Raw genomic sequence first — 21,542 nt, 5'->3', positions numbered from 1 at the left:
TCCCTCTGAAGGTGGTGACAGCTTCTGGCTTCCACTGCCCCCCTCCCTTTTCCTCTACCACCTCCTTCTTATAACCTGCCTTCCTTCCAACCTTCCTCTTTCCGTTCTTCTGTTCTTATTCAGCAGCTTTATTGAGCTATAATTCTCATTCCATATAATTCACCCATTTAAAGTGTACAGTTCGGTGATTTTAGTATATTCAAAGATCTGTGCAACTAATCGCAGAGCAACCACAATCTAATTTTAGAACATTTTCTTAGTAGTTAATCCCCATCACCCCTTTCCCTTCCCACAGCCCTAAGCAACTGTTAATCTACTTTCTGTCCCTCAATTTGCCTAACCCAAACCTTTCCTATAATGAAATCACATAGTATGTGGTCTTTTGTGACTGGCTCCCTTCACTTAGCATAATGGTTTCAAGGTGCATTCATCTCTAGCACGTATCTGTACTTCACACCTTTGTATGACTGAATAATAAAACATTGTGTAGATGTGCCACATGTCATTTACGTATTTATCAGATCATGGACATTTGAGTTGCTCCCATTTGGGGGCTATTATGAATAGTGCATTCACACATGTATGCAAGTTTTTACGTGATTGTATATTTTCATTTCTCTCGATTCTATAGCTAGGAGTGGAATTACTGGGCCATGCGGTAACTCTGTTGAACTTTTTGAGAAACTGCCATACTGTTTTCCAAGGGGGCTGAGCCATTTTATATTCCCACCAGCAGAGTAGGAGTGTTCTGATTCCTCCATATCCTCACCATCCCTCTGAATTTTCATGGTAATTTACATGTTTACCTCTGTTTACCTTTCAGCTCCCCAAATCTCCCGCCATTTGTACACAGGGTGTATGTCAGAGCTTCCAGCGCTTGGATACCCTGGTGTGGTAGCTAGCGTTACCCGTGGAGTCTCAGGCTGTAAACATTGTTGTCTGTTTCCCCCTGTATGCTCTTCAAATATTATTTTCAATTTGTACTATGATGTGTAAACAGGAAGCAAGGCAAACGAAACCAGGACCAACTCCTTTTGTGGATCTTCTTAGGCAACTGGGACTGGTTATGATCTCTAAAATAACTCCTGATGATACTAAACCTGGCCCATTCACAGTATGTACACAGACCAGAGACACTTGGAAAACCCCCACTTGTGAGAGCCGAAAGGGTTGCAAATGTGCCCGAGTTTCTCCAGTAAGCACTGATACCCACAAATGCTATCTTGCCCTATGTGGAGCATACATTATTGTTATCTCTGTAATTATGGCTGGCTCAGTCCTCTGAGAATTAGGTACTCAATATTGAATCAGAATTAAATCATGTCTTGGAAAATGCTCGGGTAGTCAGGTTGCTTTTATTCCTTCACTAGTGAAGAGAACACTAGTTATGGTTGAAAGGCTTCATTGGATTTGAGGTTATTATACTTAAGAGAAGCGTTTCCTCTCTGTTTTCTTTTATCCCCCTGCAAGAATCCTGACTCAGTGCAGTTCCTAAATGGAACAGTGCTTTGGGGACCTATGAAGAAGGCAGTCTGCAGGAATTGTTAATTATTTCTAAAAATAACTCTGGGAGACAGGCTAATGGTAATGACTGGGTTCTGGCACTTTATGGTTATAGCAACCACTTTTATATATTTTGATTCCTCCCCTTATGCTTAATTATCTCCATGTGGGCATTGTGATGGTGTGTCATTGAAAGTATTAAAAATTTAATTAATTGCTTGACAGTTGTATCTTGTAGAAACTGCAATAGTGGTAATCTTTTTACATTTTAAAATTTTTGGTTCAAACAAACCTAAATTTTTGGTTCAGATAAAACCTTCAAATTGCAAATTAGACACAGTAAAGTATAGCTACCAGTTACAGATTTTAGTGTTTTTATATTCTATAGCAACAAACTGCCAAGTCTAAACGAAAGTCAACTAACGCATTCTGTCCTTTCCTGATCTCTAGTATATATTCTACTGGAAGATTTTAAGCTTTGCTGTAGAGATATGGCTAGAATCAGAAGTTAAAAAAAAAGTATTCTGACAAGGCAAATATTTAATTACAAACCATAGAAGTTCAATATATTGAATGTGTCAGTGTTTGCATTTTATTGTCAGATGGTGTAAAATTTTATTAGTGTTCTATAATAATCATCGCTTACGCTGGCTTATGGTAATTTTCTTAGTATATTACCATTAGTTCTTTACATGGATCTGGGATTGTATCTACTAAGATAGAGTTTATCATTCAGTTAATCTGAAAATGAATAGATATTTTAAAATTAATTTTCAATGGTCTTTTGACATTACAGTGCAATGAGTCTAACTCAGTTTTTAAATCTCGACATAAAAAGTGCAAGGAAAAGATTTTACATAATGTTTTAGTATTGCCTTCTCTGTCATTTCAGATAAGACCCGAAATCCCTACTCCCGATGAGCTAGATGAAGACGAAGATGATGAGGGCGATGAGAAGGATGTGGATCTTTCTATTCCTGGCTCTTGCTATCTCAAACTGTTGTCACTTACTGCTCCTTTGGTCTTACCAGGTGACTCCTATATAGTGGCAGGGAAGCCAGCATTTTTCAGGGATTTTACCTGTCTGATTGTGTTCTTTTGTGATGTGTACATATGATAGCTTACTTTAATTATGGCTTACTTTCTGTCTGAAAGGCGTGACGTATCCATCTGTTGTAGAGGGACTGCCTGAGGTAGTGATGGTGTTCAGAACACACTGAAAAGCATTAGAGTCGAACAAAATTGAACCAGAAAACTATTTTAAACAACCATTTTCAGCGAGAAATTAAAATTCATTTCAAAAGCTATATTCTATGAGACCAATTTGCAATGGGACTTTAAGTCGCTGGCTCCAATAATAGTTCTTTATTCTATAAGCTAAATGAAAAGATGGTTAGACTCTTCAGAGACTTACTGGGTACTTTCATTTATGAATTTATTCTTTCTTTAGAATTATTCCAAAGATGGTATCAATATTTGAGAGCTGCAAATTAATGGTTTAAAAAATGGATTAAATTGTTTGATCATTCCATTTTGATAAAAAGCTGACAGGACCTTGACATTTAAAGAAATTATTCTAATTATATCTAATTATTCTAATTCAGTCTTAGCCAACATTTTGCCGAGCATGCATCTATTACCTTGTTCTGTCCCATTTCTACCTTAAATATACATGGATGTATAAAGTCAATTTCTGAAAATTAAGTTCAGTACACTCAAGAAATGTCATCTGGTCAATCATAATCTCAATATCCTATACTAGGGGACATTTTTTCCCTTGGTTTCACCCTACATAGAGATTTCCTGAGGAATTCAGGCAAATATATATTATCTAGTTTTAGACAAAGCTCCTGTCCCTTCCTTTTCTCTTGATGTCCAGAACAAGCCTTAAAGATTTATTCCATGGTCCTCTCTTCTGTTCTTCCCCACTTCCGGAAAGCTCTTCAGAGTCTAGGACCCCTTTGCTGTTTTAATAGTCCTAGGAAGGAAATAACTGTTATCCAGAGTTCCTCCTGTGTCCCAAAATCACCTTAGAGGGAAAAGTTCTTTTGGGCTTTTTAAATGACGTTGTTCCCCTTTCTCCACACCCTCTCCAACATTTGTTGTTTCTTGCCTTGTCAATTTTTGCCATTCTAACTGGTGTAAGGTGGTATCTCAGTGTGGTTTTGATTTGAATTTCCCTGATGGCTAATGATGTTGAACATTTTTTCATGTGTCTGTTAGCCATTCGTATGTCTTCTTTGGAGAAGTGTCTGTTCATGTCTTCTGCCCATTTTTTGACTTGATTATTTGTTTCTTGGGTGTTGAGTTTGAGAAGTTCTTTATAGATCTTGGATACCAGCCCTTCATCTGTAGTGTCATTTGCAAATATCTTCTCCCATTCTGTAGGTTGCCTCTTTGTTTTGTTGACTGCTTCCTTTGCTGTGCAGAAGTTTTTTATCTTGATGAAGTCCCAATAGTTCATTTTCGCTTTTGTTTCCCTTGTCTTTGGAGACGTGTCTTGAAGGAAGTTGCTGTGGCCGATGTCGAAGAGGTTACTGCCTATGTTCTCCTCTAGGATTTTGATGGATTCCTGTCTCACATTGAGGTCTTTCATCCATTTAGAGTTTAATCTGACATGGATGGAACTGGAGGGGATTATGCTAAGTGAAATAAGTCAAGCAGAGAAAGACAATTACATGGTTTCACTTATATGTAGAACATAAGGAATAGCATGGAGGACATTAGGAGGAGGAAGGGAAAAATGAACGGGGGAAATTGGAGGGGGAGACGAATCATGAGAGACTATGGACTCTAAGAAACAAACTGAGGGTTCTAGAGGGGAGAGGGGTGGGGGGATGGGTTAGCCTGGTGATGGGTATTAAAGAGGGCACATACTGCATGGAGCACTGGGTGTTATGCGCAAACAATGAATCATGGAACACTACATCAAAAACTCATGATGTAATGTATGGTGACTGACATAACATAATAAAAAAATAATAAATAAATGATGTTGTTCCTAGTGACGTGGGTCCGTCCCTCCAGTCCTGTATTGGAAAAAGGAGAAGGTGTGGTCAAGGCATGCTGTTGCTTCTCTCCTCTCAGGATGTGGTGGCCAGTAACCTGTTCTTCTGCGTCGTTTGTTCTTGTGCTTTGTTCAAGTGCCCTTCTCTGAGAAAGAAGGGGAGGCTTTGAGTTCAGCAACTGTATCTGTTTGAGAAAATTCAGTAATTAGACTCACATGAGGGTGCTGTAGATGCTGTCTGTGTCTGGCAAACCGTGTCCCCGTGGGCAAAGTTCTCTTTCTGTGCCTCACTTTCCCTGCAATGACCGGGCTAGTCAAAAAAGAACCAGGGGAAAGCACGAGCCTTAGGAATATGTACCCTAAAATGTATAGGGTGGAGAGTATAGATGAGATCTCTAGTGCCAGAAAGCCAGAAAACCCAGTTGCACTGAGTGTGAATGAATCCTGGTCCTTTTCTTCTCTTCTTGCCTTTTAAGTAGACGTAAAAGCAGCTGCAGCGTGAATCCAGTAATTTGCGTTATTTTAAGTGGGGATGTTACTGGTATTTATTTACTTTTTATTCTGACCGAATTTTAGACCTAAAAGAAGTTGCGAATACACTTTAGAGAGTTCCCGTGTACTTTTACCCCGCTGCACAACATCTCACATACCTTAGTTCGTTATTACAACTAGGAGATTCCCATGGGTACAAAGCAAGTAACCAAAGTATAGACCTATTATAGGGTTTCTCCCGCTGTTGGTGGTGGTGTTTTCCATATAGTATATACACTTTTTGGTTTAACTTTTTTTTTTTTCACTCAGCATAATGTCTTTGATATTTATCCAAATACTGGCCTATCTCAATTTTTTTTAATTGCTGAGTAGTATTCCACTGTGGTATGTACCAGTTTGTCCACTCACTTTTTAAAGGACATTGGGGTTGTTTTAAAAATTTATATCTAAGACCCTGTTCTACAAATTGTCAGCTCTTTTAAATTCTCACCTGGTCATCTGGAGGTACAGGGCCAGGCTCAGAAGCAGCAGAAAAATTCCTAGTTGCTGGCTTAGTGGTTGGGGAAAGATGGTGCTGTATGTATCGCTTATACTCATGGTATCGTACCCTCATTTAAACTGTTCTCGGGTCTGCAGTTAATTTGAGAATCCTTAGCTCTCTGAAGAGCTTGACAAGTAGACAAATTTGCATTCCGGAGTTAGTGTAAGTGCAGATGTGTACTTACCTCCTGACGTGTGTGAGCTTTTTGCCAAAATAGAATCCCTTCGGAGAAAGCGTGAAATTATCTTCTCTCACCATAGCTCCTCTGTCCTCCCGAAAATGATTCTTTGCTACATTCTGAAAAGTCTGTACTTAACACTCAGTGTGAAGCGGTCACACGTGTGCATGCATATTGGATGCAATTGGATGTTACTCATTTCTTTCATTTAGATGATGCATCGATCAGGGTCTTGACAGAAAAGGCACATTCAGATGGAGTCCAGGGACTCTTGACAGTTGTGTGGTCAGGGCTGAAGGAAATTCACAAGCAATGGTGTCTCATCCCAGAGTGGTTAATGCCTCTGGGCCTGAAGAGGTAAGGAAGGGGCATAACAGTTTGGAGAATTAGGGAGAGCATCTGTGTCATAATTAGTGCTGCCTAAGGGGGGCCAGGGCCTGCAGAAGAGGGATGCAGGCAACTGGTAGCAATCCTGCAGGAGGGGGTCTGGGGAATATATGCCCTGACCTCACTCTGTTTCCACCCTCTGGCCTCCTGCAAGTGTCTCCCATTGGATAAAGCCAACTGGAAGCCAAAGCACAAGGGAGCCTGTGGATGCAGTTGTTAAAGGTCATTCTTCCAGGTCACTGAGCAGGGTTGAGAGGGCAGAGGGTGGGTCTGGAGGGGTAAATGGAAAACATCCCACACAGGTGTTCTCCGGGCTGTGGATGGAGAAGCATGGTCGCATCTGCGAAGGTTCTATATAGGAATGACAGATCTGGGCACATAATAGATACTCTACTGAGCACTCGCTGCCTTTAATTTAATCATGGTCATTTAACACAGACTTTTCAATCTACTAAGAATGAAATTCCAGTTTCGTCAGGTGGACCCTTCTTTTTTGTTCCTATGAGAGGCACATATAGTGGTTTTCTTTTTTGTTTTCCACACATTTGTTTAGCTTTCATGTGTTTGTTTTTGTTTCTGCATTGGCAACCTCTAGTGGTCCTTGGAAAAATAACACTTGAATATGAACCTATAGTCTTATCAAGTATTTTGTTTGGGTATCCTATTGTCTTCTGAGCCCATATTTCTGTCTATAATAAGTAGAAATGTTAAGCAATAATGTTATTCCGTGTGTGGTGAAAAATCACTGGAAGATGTTAGGGAAGGCAATGACATAAAATCCTGGCTTCCAGGCAGAGGATGGTTTGTGGGGTGGTCCTGAGGAGAAGACACCAAGAAGCTAGTTTTTAAATTTGGCCCGATGAAGAAGAGAGAAGATAATAACTGACCAAGTAGCAGCGAAAATGGAGAGAAATGGATGGATCTGGGATATATTTTTGAAGGCAGATCTAGAAGGATTTGCTAATGGATTACTTGTGAGAAGTAGGAGAAAGAGAGGAATTAAGAATGTCTCTGTTTTTAAGCTTGAGTAACTGGGTGCCATATTCTAATTTGGGAAAACTAAGGAAGGGATGGGGATCAAGAGTTCCCTGTTTACTTTGTGAAGTTTGGTTTGAAATATTGCTCTATGTCTGTGTATCTGTGTGTGTATAAGTATATACGGCAAGTGTATATATGTTTATATACTTACATATATATGTATACAGCAAGTATATATATACTTACACACACACACGCATATAGGAGTTAAGAATGAATGATTGATTCTCTCCTAACATACTATATTTACTCTACTTCTGATTTCCTTTCATCTCTTTCAGCTTTGGAGGAATTTTTTACATCTCTTGTGAAGCAGGAAATGGTGAATATGCCCCGAGGAGTGTATCACTCTGCATTAAAAGGAGGTGTCCGGTCAGACCAAGGAAAAACTGTAGCAGGAATCCCCAATTTTATATTGAAAATGTATGAAACCAATAAGCAGCCAGGTCTGAAACCTGGCCTTGCAGGTAAGTGCAGTACATAGTATCAAGGTACAGGTTGTTTTGTTTTGTTTTGTTTTGCTTATCACACACTGAGCATTTTATTTATTTGTGTGTGTGTGTGTGTGTTTATATTACTAAATACTTAGGATTTTTTTTTATTAGCATATAATGTGTTATTTGTTTCAGGGGTACAGGTTTGTGATTCATCAGTCTTACACAGTTCACAGTGCTCACCATAGCACATACCCTCCCCAAAGTCCATCACCCAGCCACCCCATCCCTCCCACCCCCCTCCACTCCAGCAACCCTCAGTTTGTTAAGAGTCTCTTATGGTTTGAGATTAAGAGCCTCTTATGGTTTGTCTCCCTCTCTGGTTTCGTCTTGTTTCATTTTTCCCTCCCTTCCCCTATGATCCTCTTATTTCTCAAATTCCTCATATCAGTGAGATCATATGATACTTGTCTTTCCCTGATTGACTTATTTCACTTAGCATAATACCCTCTAGTTCCATCCACATCGTTGCAAATGTCAAGATTTCATTTTTTGATGGCCGCATAATATTCCAGTGTGTGTGTGTGTGTGTGTGTGTGTGTGTGTATGAAGGTGTAGGTTTTTAATGTAAGGATGTAACTTCCACTTCCAAGACCGATGTGATAGGTCATGGCAAATCACCACTGCTGCTGACATTTTGACACAACTGGACAAATGACCAAAAAAACCCACATTTTAAAGGTATCAGAGAACTGTAGAAGCAAAGACAGGTAGACTAGAACTACAGAATGGGGAGAAAGAGCACTTTAGGACTGTGCCCCCACTGCCCCATGGGAGATAGTCACTGATTTTGGTTGTGTGCTAGGATTGGGACTTGGCCCAAGAAGAGGTCTGTTGGAGTATAGAGGAACCAGTGGAGCTTTTAGTGGTTTCATGGCTTTAGAGTGATGTGATGGCTCATTTTCTATGTCAGCTTGACTGGGCTAAGTGATACTCAGATAGTTGGTAAAACATTACTTCTGGACGTCTTTGAGTGTGTTTCCAGAAGAGGTTAGCATTTCAATCAGTAGACTGAGGAAAGAAGGTCACTCTCACCAATGTGGGTGGGCAACATCCATTTCACTGATGGCCTGACTAGAGAGCTAGAAGAAGGGTGAATTTGCTCTTTCCTTAGCTAGGACATCCATCTTCTCTGAATTACACTGAATTACTGAATTACACCACCAGCCTTCCTGGATCTCCAGCTTGCAGACAGCAAGATCATGGGACTTCTTAGCCTCCATAATCTTGTGAGCCAATTCCTATAATAAATCTCCCCATATAGAGAGAGAGAAAGGTGGAGGGGAGAGGGAGAGGTGGGGAGAGAGAGATTGAGATTGAGATTCTGGTTCTCTGAAGACTCTGACTAATAGAGGTGAGAAACTAGAGATTTTTCTCATAAGCTATCTGACTGAATTTTGAGTTTGCACGGAAAGTTAAAGAACTAGGCTGGTGCTTCTGAGAGGCGAAGTGAAATCTCCAGCCTCCCTGTGCTTAGGAGCGAGGAGAGTGGGCCTGAAAACAAAGCACACGAGTAGTGAATTGATACTGAAGAGTTACACCTCTTTTCACCTGGGGGCACTTACTTAGTCTGGCCTCAACTAGAGACTGAAATTCAGGCTTGACCTTAACAAGAGGCTGGTGCAGGAGGCAGAGAAACCAACAGAGACCTTGTCATTCATATGGTGTCTGAGTGGTAAAACCGGGGACTTGTGGGACCTCAGACACATAGCCTATTTCTCCCTCAAGATACTTGTCAAATTTCGAAGGTTTATGGGATGGGAGGTTAAAGAGCTAAACTGAAAACTTTGGAGGACACATCTGAATCTCATAAGCTTTTCATATTGAGGAGACCAATTAGGATGTCAGATGAAAATCTTGGGGGAGGCATGCCCTAGGAACAGGGTTGAACCAGAGGGAGACTGAGATTTACCAAAGCTATAATCAAGCCTAACCCAGTTCAATCTCTGATTCAATTTAAATCAGTCCTTTGTTCTATCTACCTGAAAGAGGGGAGGAGAAACTCCTCTCTGAGTAAAAAAAATAATATCATTTAGGTTTTCTGTGCTTCCTTTGTATACTGTCCAGTATTCAATGAAAAGGAATGTATGAAAAAGAAAAAAGCTTTGAAATGAAGGGGACATTTCATGGAGATAAAGAAGTCATTCCACTAAGAAATTATCACAGTTCTAATCAGTGTACACAAAATAGCATAATTTTTAAAATATATGAAAAACATTCACACAACTAAAAAAAGACAAAATGGACAAACCTACCAGAAGGAAGGTGGGTGGGGGCCTGGCTTAATAGGTGATGGGGATTAAGGAGTACACCTGTTGTGATGAGAGTCAGGTGTTGTGTGTAAGTTTTGAATCACTCTGTTGTACACCTGAAACTAATATTATACTCTGTTAACTGGAATTTAAATTTAAAAAAAAATGGACAAACCTACAATAATAGTGGGAAACGTTAAAACAGTTTTTTAAAGATTTTATTTATTTATTTTTGAGAGAGAGAGATTGAGCACAAGCATAGACCAGGGGGAGGGGTAGAAGCAGACGCCCCACTGAGCAGGAAGCCTGACATGAGACTCGATCCCGTGACCTGATCTGAAGGCAGACACTTAACTGAGCAACCCAAGTGTCCCTAAAAAATGTTTTAAAGTGAGATACCTGGGTGGCTCAGTTGATGAGATCAACATAATCTTGATACTGAGTACAAGAAGGGAATATTATAAAGCAGTCTTTTCCATTATGCAAAGTTGTAAAAATACCCAAAAAATATATTAGAAAATTGAATTTAGCAATACAGAGGATAATACATAACAACTAAGAGAAGTTAATTTAATGTTTGAAAATCAGTATAATTCAGTATATTAATAGAAAAAGGCAGAACAATCTTTAGATGATCTCAATAGATGCAGAAAAAGCCTTTGAAAAATTTTGTTCCCATTCATGATGCAAAAAAGACTGTTGGGGCGCCTGGGTGGCTCAGTCGTTAAGCGTCTGCCTTCGGCTCAGGTCATAATCCCAGGGTGCTGGGATCGAGCCCCGCATCGGGCTGCCTGCTCCGCGGGAAGCCTGCTTCTCCCTCTCCCCCTGCTTGTGTTCCCTCTCTCACTGTCTCTCTCTCTGTCAAAAAATAAATAAAATCTTTAAAAAAAATAAAAATAAAATTTTAAAAAGAAAGACTGTCATTAAACTATGAATGGAAGGGAACTTTTTAAAATTCTCATAAAGAACATCTACAATGCTGTCTTTGTACTTCATACTGAGATATTGAAACCTTTACTCCTGAGATTGGGAAAAAGATAGGGATGTTTGTTATAAGCACTATTTTTCAGGATTGTAATGAAGATTATAGCTAGTGTAATAAGCCATGAAAAATAAATAAAAGTCATAAGGATTAGAAAGGAAGAGGTAAAATACTAATTATTTGCAGGCAAAAAATTAGCCATTAAAATAGTCATCAGTGGGGTGCCTGGCTGGCTCAGTTGGTAGAGCATGCAACTCTCAAACTTCAAGCCCCCATGGCTGGGAGTAAAGCTTAGCTTAAAAACTTTTCTTTTTTTTTAAAGACTTTGTTTGAGGCGTGCCTGGGTGGCTCAGTTGGTTGGGCAACTGCCTTCGGCTCAGGTCATGATCCCGGGGTCCTGGGATCGAGCCCCGCATCGGGTTCTCTGCTTGGCGGGAAGCCCTGTTCTCCCTCCCTCATTCCCCCTCCTTGTGTTCCCTCTCTCATGGTCTCTTTCTGTCAAATAAATAAATAAATAAAAATTAAAAAAAAAAAAAGACTATTTATTTGAGAGAGAGAGAGCACAGAGGGAGAGCGAGAGGGAGAAGCAGACTCCGTGCTGAGCAGAGAGCCGGATGTGGGGCTGGATCCCAGGACCCTGAGATCATGACCTGAGCTGAAGGCTGATGCTTAAGTGACTGAGCCACCCAGGGTCCCCTGTAAAGCTTAGTTTAAAAAAAAAAAAAAATTCATTAGTGATTACTCAATTAAATAGTCATTATTTGTAGACGATTGTATAATACATGGAAAATCCAAAATAATCTACAGATGAATTAGGATTAGTAAATGAATTCAGCAAGGTTACTTATACATACAAAGGTCAACATACAAATCAATTATGTTTTTATATACCATAATAAAAAAAGAAATTAAAAGATTGTACCCTTTATAACAGCACTGAAAAATATTAATTACCTAGGATAAATTTAACAGAATGCATAAAACCTTTACACTGGAAGCTACAAAATATTATGGAGAAAAAATTAAAGACATCCTAATAAATGAAGTGATATACAATGTTGATGGACTAGAAGACTCTAGTTTGTAAAAATGTTAATTCTCTTAAATGAATGTATAGATTCATTCCAGTCCCTAGCAATATGACAAGCTGATTCTAAAATTTGTGTGGAAATGGAAAGGCCAAAATTAGCCAAAGTAATGTTGAAGAACAACACCAAAATAGGAGGATATACATTACCAGATATCAAGACCTATCAGAAAGCCACAATAATTGACAATGTGGTATTGGTGCAAGGATAGACAGATTGACCAATGAAGAATGTAGAATGTCCAGAAACAGACCCACATATCAAGGTCACCAGATTTCTTACCTAGGTGACCCTGTAATGCTGTGGAGAAAAGGGATGATCTTTTCAATAAATGATCCTATAATTAAAATCCATAATTACAAAAATAACAAATTATATTAAAATCAAGGACACATGTTAACCAAAATCTATTATTATAGAGCACTTGAAGGCAGGCCATGGAATGCAAAGAAGGTATTTATAAGACATATATCTGATAAAGGACTCAATTTAGATTATATCAGGTATTTTTTGCAAATTAATAAGAAAAGCACTAAAAAAAAAATTGGAAACAGAATTGAACACAGCCTCCAAAAGAAGAAATTCCAATGTCCAATGAACATTGAGTCAACTTCATTATCAGAGAAATGCAAATTAAAGCCATAGTAAGATACCATACCATACTTAACCAGGTTGGCTAAAGTGAAAAAAGATGGAAGGCAAAAAGTATTGGTAAATATGTGGAGCAACCCGAACTGGGGCTGGGAATGTGAATTAGTACAACCACTTTGCAAAACTGGTTCTGAACAAATTCATACCCTGTTTTACCTAGTTATTTCACTCTAGGGATAAACCTAAATGAAATCCCAAAAAGACATACTGTAATGTCCATAGCAGCATTATTTGAGTGGCCTTAAACTTGGAAGCTGTCTAAATACCTATTGACTGTAAAATGGATAAATAAATTGTGTTATATTCACGTGATGGAATATAGATGGAATGAACAGACTACAATTGCGAATAACGTGGATGATTCTCGCAGTGATTTTTTGAGTGAATGAAGCCAGATATAAAAGCATATATACAGTCTAATTCCATTTATATAAAGTACCAAAGTAGGCAAAGTGGTTGTTAGCAGATTTGTACATTTGGGGTGGGGTGGACGTGACTGGAAGGAGACATGAGCAAGGTTTCTGGGATGTGGACAATGGTTTGTTTCTTGATCTGGGTGCCAATCACATGTTCAGTTTGTGAAAATTCATTGAGCTCTATGCTTACGATGTGTACTTTTCTCTGTGTATATCATACTTCAATAGGAGATATTTAAAAATGTAATGATCTCTATGTTTTAAGTTATTTCAGTTCTTGAGTGTGTCTTCTTATTGGCTCACAATTACCCAGATAGCTTCCAAGACTACTTCTAGCATTTGGCTGTCTTCCTTTGCTTTTCAGTTGACACTGGGGGCCAGCTGGAGCTGGAAGTTCAGTTTGAGAACTTAGTTGACCAGAGTGGGGAGGACAGGGAGGAGAAAGGTTAGAAGAAGAGGAGGAGGGAGGAAGAAGGGGAGAGTGATTGCATGTAGGGATGAAGGAAAACTTGTTCACTTGTGGGTATAACCTAAAGGAACCCCTGCAGGAGTTCACGAGGATTGGTATGTGTAAGCATTTCTCTTTAATTGGAATTTCTTCTTCTTCTTCTTCTTTTTTTTTTTTTTAAGATTTATTTATTTAGAGAGCGCACACAAGCGACGGGAGGGGCAGAGGGAGAGAGAGAATCCTCAAGCCAACTCCTTGCTGAGTGGGGAGCCCCACGTGGGGCCCAGTCGCAGGACCCTGAGATCATGAACTGAGCTGAAATCAAGAGACAGATGCTCAACCACCTGAGCTACCCAGGCACCCTATTTGGAATTTATTCTTAAAAATTTTTAAAAATCTCTGGAAGTAACAGCTAATAAAATTTAAAATAAATCATGAATTGTAAATTTGTTCATTTATTTACAAATGAATAAGGCTGATAAATAAGTGATAATTTGAATATGGTAACTGCTAACTTCTTACATCTCTTCTATTTTTTCTTTCCGTAGACACCAGTAGTCAAAAATCATAATTTGCTCAGCAGATTATTTTGATTTCTGAATCTCTCTATCCAGGGGCGCCTGGGTGGCTCAGTTAAGCATCTCCCTTCAGCTCAGGTCACGATTCCAGGGTCCTGGGATTGAGCCCCACATTGGGTTCCTTGCTCAGTGGGGGGTCTGTTTCTCTCTCCCCCTCTGCCCCTCCCCTTGCTCTTGTTCTCCAGTGTGCACGCTCTCTCTCCCTCTCTCCCTCAAACAAATAAATAAAATCTTTTAAAATAAATAAATAAATCTCTCTATCCAGATTGATTGAATATGGATTACTGAGACTATGGGAACCTAATTAATGAAGTTTTTCCGTAAGAAATTTTTTTATAAATTGTTTTTTCCCCTCAGGTGGTATGTTATTTTGTTACGATGTTTCAACCTATCAGAGTAAAGATGGCAAACCATTGAATCGACTGATGGCCAGTAGAGGGCGAAGTTTCAAGCAGACCTCACTTGCTCTAGTGCATGAGGTAGGTGCCTCCCCATGCTGTGTAACAGGTTCCTCTCTCTTTGTATATGTTTAGGGGTTTCTCCCTTAAGTTTATGATCATGAAATTTAGTGTGTGTTCATTTTATTTTTTTCAAGGATTTTATTATTTATTTGAAAGAGAGATAGCACGAGAGAGCATGAGGTGGGGCGGGGGAAGGAGAAGCAGGTTCCTCACTGAGCAGGGAGCCCGGTGCTGGGCTCGATCCCAGGACCCCGGGATCATGACCTGAGCTGAAGGCAGACCCTTATGTAACTGAGCCACCCATGCACCCCTGTCGGTTGCTTTTAAAGGTAACCAAAATAGTTGACTCAATTGAATACTAAAATATTTGGAAGTGTTTCTGAAAGAAAGTAGCATGCTTTTCCCACTGCCCAGCCTTATTATTAGGGAGTAGTATGTAGGAATTTGGTTTATTTCATCATTGTTTAACTTGTATTGTTCAGAATAAATACCAGCTTATTATTTAAAGAAATAATCTTGCCTGTTTCTTGATTTGAATCCTTTACAAGTATGTAGGGCACCAGTGTTTATATATTTTGTGAATGTGGGGCATTAACAGTAAATAAAAGTGTTTAAGGAAAAAAACCCTCTGGTTTTAGTGTTTATTCTGTTTTTCCTTTAGGCTACCCTTTTAAAATAAAGTTATGTGGTGCCATGAGATGATTTGTATAGAGTCTGATCATATCATATTATAGCAACACCAGAGGGAAGAGAGAATCCAGAGAGCACGTGGGAAATGTGTGCTTTGGTGTTATCTTTTATTAAACATTTTACTACCGTTACTCATTCAGGTGTATATAAATTAAAATAAATGAATAACAAAGTATCATAGCAAAGAGGTTTATTTTATATAATTTAGACATGGTAGGTTATGTACCACTTATAAATGAAGATAGGAGTTGTAAAACATTTAATGGTTTGATGTAAACTTAATTAGAGCTACTACAGTATATTTGTACTAAATCTCATTTTGGTGCGTAATTTATAAATCTTGGCATCACTAATTTGGCTGGATTATGTGCTGCATCCTCTCTGTTGCCACCAGTAGCATATCCAGTTTTTAGAGATCTGTCTTTATCCTGTGCCACCCATCTTTCATATATTTAATTAGAGTTGCAGTTATGTAAATATTTGGTTCAAAGCCTTTTTTGTATAATTCGGTGTCTTCGCTTAACTAAGGAGGGACTAAAGATCTGGGAGGAAAAGAGGTCTAATTTTATGAAAGAGAGAACATAGGTGATTTCTAGATTTGTTATCCTTAACAGCTTTTTACTTGCTATGGAGAAGGGAGAGATTTGGTGCCTTTTTGTGTTTTTAAGCTGTGTACCTAGGAGATTGAAGGATACTTAACCAAAGTGTTAAGTATTGGTGGAAAGCTGATTTTAGAAGTCACCATCAGAACAGAAACAAGAAAAAGTGTTAATATGAGGAGGAGCAGAAGGCAATCTAATAAGTTTCAGCAAATGGCATCCAAACTTATGAGGTGTGCCTTGGATATGAACAAAGTATTTGGGTTAAAATACTTGCTGCTTGTGTTGTAGAATGCCTAGAAAATTTCAAAGAGATGAGAAAATCATTATTTTAGGAGTCAGTTGGAAGATCTATTGGATAGAATTTTGTCGAATCTATGGTAGGATTTTAGTTTGGATTCATCTTGCAATTCATTTAAAAAAAAGGGCAGAGATAAAGAATGAGTCATACAGTATCTCAAACTAGGTGACAACAAATAATACGAGTTTTAAAATCTGGTTAATCAGAATAATTGCAATGATAATAGCTGATAACCAGCTCAGGTTTCTTAAAAATTGCTATATATAGGGGCGCCTGTGTGGCTCAGTCGTTAAGCGTCTGCCTTCGGCTCAGGTCATGATCCCAGGGTCCTGGGATCGAGCCCCACGTCGGGCTCCCTGCTCAGCGGGAAGTCTGCTTCTCCCTCTCCCACTCCCCCTGCTTGTGTTCCCTCTCTCGCTGGGTCTCTCTCTGTCAAATAAATAGATAAAATCTTTAAAAAAAAAATTGCTATATATATATATATAAATTTAATCTCTACAGTAACACTGTGAGGTTGGTACTGCTAATGTGCTTGAGATCACAGAGCTCATAAGAACAGGAGCCTGGATGGGGCGCCTGGGTGGCTCAGTTGATTAAGCGACTGCCTTCGGCTCAGGTCGTGATCCTGGAGTCCCGGGATCGAGTCCCGCATCGGGCTCCCTGCTCGGCGGGGAGTCTGCTTCTCCCTTTGACACTCTTCACACTCGTGCTCTTTGTCTCTCATTCTCTCTCTCAAATAAATAAATAAAATCTTAAAAAAAAAAAAGAAAAAAACAGGAGCCTGGAAACAACCAGGCAGTGAGACTCAGGGTGATCCTTGAACTACCCTACACCATCCCAGGTTAAGCAGAGAGCATTTTAAAAGTATCTTTGGATCTTCCCAAGATGACTCTAGTATTTCCTTACTCTTCTCCTTGCTTCTGGTCTTTACTTTGTTGGGATCCTTCTGGTATTGTTGCAGGTGACATTTCTTCAAACTTATTTGGGTTCTCATTATTGCTTCTGAGTCTTTTTATTTTAAAAATTTCTGTCATGAGAGTTTCATTTGGTTTATTCACCCATCGATGGACCCTTGGGTTGTTTCCAGTTTTTGGCAATTATGACTCAAGCCACTATAAGCAATTCTCATATAGGTGTATGTGTGGACATCTGTTTTCATTTCTTTTGAGTAAATAAAGATGTAGGAGTGGGATTTCTAGGCCATATGATAAGTGAATGTAACAAACTACCAAACTTTTCCTAGTGACTGTCCCATTTTGAGTACCCACCAGCAACGTACGGGAGTTCCCTTTGCTCTGCCTCTTTGCCCATACTCTTCAGTTTTTTAAAAGCTAGCCATTCTCGTACATGGAGAGTGGTTTCTCTTTTGTGGTTTTGTGTTTCCTTAATGGCTGTTGATGTTAGCATCTTTTTATGTTTTTTTTTTTTTGCCAGTCGTACCTTTTCTTCCATGAAGTATTCTGTTGTTTTGCCTGTTTTTTTTTTAACCAGGTTTTTCTTTTCAAGTGAGAGATCTTTATATATTCTGGTATAAATTCCTTATTAGAAATGTGTTTTGCAAATGTGGTGTTTTATTGTTTTTGTTTGTTTACCAAATCTGTAACTTGTCTTTTTATTTCCTTGGCAGTGTCTTTTGAGGAGCAAATGGTTAGCTTTAAAGAATTCCCAGTTTATCAAAGTTTTCTATTCATAGTTCTTGTGTTCTGTCTAACCCGAAGCCTCAAAGATCTTCTGTTTTCTTTTTTTTTCTCCTATATTTTCTTCTTTCTTTATTTTTTAAAAAATCGAGGCATAATTAATGTGCTATGAAACCCACTCATTTAATGTGTGCAGTTCAGTGGTGTTAGCTCTTCACAGTTGTGAAACCATCAGCACAATCCATTTTAGAATGTTTTCATCCCACCAAAAAGAAATTCTGTACCTACTAGCAGAAGACTCCCATTTCCCTCTTTCCCTAGCCTCCAGGAACCACTAATCTACTTTCTGTTTCTACAGTTCCTGTATTTTGGACATATCATGTAAATGGAATCGTACAATATGTGGTCTTTTTGTCTGACTTTTTCACTTAGTATATAATATTTTCAGAGTTTATATATGCTGTAGCATGTGTCAGGACTTCATTCTTTTTTATGGCCGAATAATATTCCATTATGTGAATCTACCATATATAGGTTATCCTTTAGTTCCTTGATGATCTCCTGTGTTTAAATATAGAAGTTTTATAGTTTACAGTTTACATTCTAGCCGAGGATCTACGTGAGTTAACTTTTCATGTGATATGAGTTATATTTATTGAATATACTACCCTTTCTTTCCCGAGGCACCGCTGTAGAAAGTCATTTGTTCATATGTATGGGTCTACTTCTTCTTTTTTTTTTTTTTTTTTTTAAGATTTTATTTATTGGGCGCCTGGGTGGCTCAGTTGGTTAAGCGACTGCCTTCGGCTCAGGTCATGATCCTGGAGTCCCGGGATCGAGTCCCGTATCGGGCTCCCTGCTCGGCAGGGAGCCTGCTTCTCCCTCTGACCCTCCCCCCTCTCATGTGCTCTCTGTCTCTCTCATTCTCTCTGTCTCAAATAAATAAATAAAATCTTAAAAAAAAAAGATTTTATTTATTTATTTGAGAGAGTGAGAGCTAGAGAGAGTGAGACAGCGTGAGCACACACACAGGGGAGGCAGAGGGTGAAGCAGACTCCCCACTGAGCATAGAGCCCGAGGCAGGGCTCAATCCCAGAACCCCGGGATCAAGACCTGAGCCGAAGGCAGATGCTTAATCGACTGAGCTGTCCAGGCACCCCTGCATGGGTCTACTTCTGCACTCAGTTGTATTCTCTTGATCTATGTGTGTATACTTTAACCAAAACCACATAGCTTGATTACTGTTGCTTTATAAAAAGTCTTTAAATCAAGTAATACGAGTCCTCCAATTTTGTTGTTTTAAAATTTGGCTATCTCGGGCCTTTGGCTTTTCCATGTAAATTTTAAATCAGCTTTGAGAAACCACAAAAAAGCCTGCTGTAATTTTGGCTAGAAATGTATTGAATCTGTAGATCAATTTGGGAGAGAATTGGGATCTCACTAATAATGAGCCTTTCAACTCATTTATATATATCTTTCCATTAATTTAGGTCAGTGTTTTGTTTTATTACAAATCCTATGCATATTTTGTCAGATTTAATGAGTTTTGCATGTCCCTAAGTATTTTGATGCTACTGAATCAAATTGTTTTTTCGTTTGTCTTAATTTGCAACTGCTCCTTGCTAGTATATAAACATATAATGGATACTTTTATATGACTTTACTAAACCCACTTACATATTCTTGTTGCTTTTTTGTAGCTTTTTTTTTTCTTCTTGCCTGATTACACTGTATAGGGCCCTCCAGGATAGTGTTGAACTGGAGTGGCAAGAGGAGACATTTCTTATCTTATACATAGTCTTGCAGGAAAACATTCAGTGTCTTAACATTAAATATGATGTTATATTTAGCTTATTTTAGTATAAAGATTTTGTAGATATCCTTTATCGGGTTCGCAAAGTTTCCTCTTATTCCTAAATTGCTGAGAGTTTTTATCACAAACGGATGTTGAATTTTGTCAAATGTTTTGTTCTATGTCTATTCAGAAGATTGTATACTTTTCAGACTTGTTGATATGATGAATTATTTTGTCTAAGTGAACCCAGTCTTCATTCCTAGGAAAAACTCCATGTAATCGTAATGTATTATCCTATTGATATATTGCTGAATTTGCTTTGCTAGTAATATTTTTTTTTTAAAGATTTTATTTATTTATTTGAGAGCGAGAATGAGAGAGAGAGAGAGAGCATGAGAGGGGGAGGGTCAGAGGGAGAAGCAGACTCCCTGCCGAGCAGGGAGCCTGATGGGGGACTCGATCCAGGGACTCCATCCAGGTATTCATGACGGATATTGTTCTATAGTTTCCTTTTATTGTCTTTGCCTGGTATGTTTGTGGAATGCTCTCCTAATAAATAATTTTTCCTTAAATGTTTGGTGGAATTTTCCAGTGAAACCATCTGGGCTTGGCGTTTTCTTCAGGAATGTTTATAACTATGAATTCAATTTATTTAATATGTGAGTCTGTTCAATCTATCCATCTTCCCACTAATCCTGACGGGGGGTGTGTGGGTGGCAGCCTACATGACAGTTAGTGTCTGTCTTCTTCTGTAAAGTGTGAAGTTTATAAAATCGTGGAGCTTGTTTCGTAGCTCCAATGCCTGGCATTCCTGGCTCATTAGCAGATACTTCATAGACCTTTGTCGAGTTAATGATTCAGATCCCTTTGAAACGTGGGTGTGCCTTAGAGTTTGTCTTTGCATTTAGTGTGATGGTTTCCTTTTTCCAGAAATGTTGTTATGAAGTTGATGGTGAATCTAATAATCATTGAGGTCTTACTAAGAAGTGACATTATTATAATTTGAATGGCTTTTATTTGTTGTTTTATGTCATTACTCATTTCTATGCATAGATGTAGCCTTTCCTTCCTGCCAGAGATTACATATCCTTATAGGATACGCTATGGCCTTCCTAGTGTCTACAACTATAGATGGGTGAGTGTGTGAATCGGGAAAAGAGCTTTGTTTTGAATGTCCTGAAGGCTCTGCTCTTCATATCCTGACGTATTTTGCTTTATGTAATTGTCAGTATTTCTCAAGGACTGTGTTCATTAAATCAAGTAATTTTCATTATGGAGAACTAGTTATTTAACCTGTGATGAATTCTTTTGGAGATTATTCTAGTCCCTTCTTTTTGAAAACTTTTTTTTTTAATTGGCTTTTCTTAAAGTGAAACTCTCCCATGGGACTTTTAGAAGATTCACAAATCTAAGTCTGCTTTGACTTTGACCTGACATACCAGAAGTTCTGTATAATCATTGCCCTGTTTAGATTTTTCTAAACCTGAAGTGCCCCACCCCCCTTCTCTGCTCCTTTGAACCGGGGACAAGCAGGGTTCATTTCAGACCTACCAGGGCTTCTCCAGCCTCAAGTGAGGTCCTCTTCTGCTCTGATGTATAACTATACTTTCTCATCCTGAGACTGATTTGATTCCTCTTGATAAGGAAGCTGAAGGTGAATGACAAGTTTCCTTCCCTGAAACTTGCTGCCTGTCTTGTCATCCTTCAGCATTTCTAACTCTGACGTGACACTCTCACCTAAATGGGATGATAGTGATTTGTCCCTGGATCAGAATGGCAGTCTTGCTTCATTATTTCCTCCATCTTTGGGTACTTGCAAATTTTCCTGATCCTGCTGCTGCCCCCCAACCAGATTTCTGCCTCTGCATTAGGTAATGAGCTCTTTTTTCATGTTTATTTCAGCAAAACCGTATCTGGACTTATTGGCAGCACTATTCTGAATGAAATCTATCTTTTCCTTCCTTCCTTCCTTCCTTCCTTCCTTCCTTCCTTCCTTCCTTCCTT

At 38.9% G+C, this 21,542-nt stretch overlaps 1 protein-coding gene across 4 annotated transcripts in view; it reads left to right on the top strand.

Annotated features, from left to right (window-relative positions):
- The window catches only part of FOCAD (focadhesin), a 310,037-nt gene that overhangs the window by 194,445 nt on the left and 94,050 nt on the right, over positions 1-21,542 (top strand). For all 4 annotated transcript variants that reach the window (XM_034987916.1, XM_034987918.1, XM_034987917.1 and 1 more), the window contains 3 exons: positions 2,396-2,534; positions 7,428-7,613; positions 14,413-14,534. In XM_034987916.1, the coding sequence (XP_034843807.1) occupies positions 2,396-2,534; positions 7,428-7,613; positions 14,413-14,534 (447 nt within the window). The remainder of the gene's footprint in view (positions 1-2,395; positions 2,535-7,427; positions 7,614-14,412; positions 14,535-21,542) is intronic.

Source organism: Mirounga leonina, unplaced genomic scaffold (genome assembly GCF_011800145.1).
Source record: "Mirounga leonina isolate KUSES-001 unplaced genomic scaffold, KU_Mleo_1.0 Mir_447, whole genome shotgun sequence".
Taxonomy (NCBI): Eukaryota; Metazoa; Chordata; class Mammalia; order Carnivora; family Phocidae; genus Mirounga; species Mirounga leonina.
This window is presented reverse-complemented; position numbering and strand designations above follow the sequence as displayed.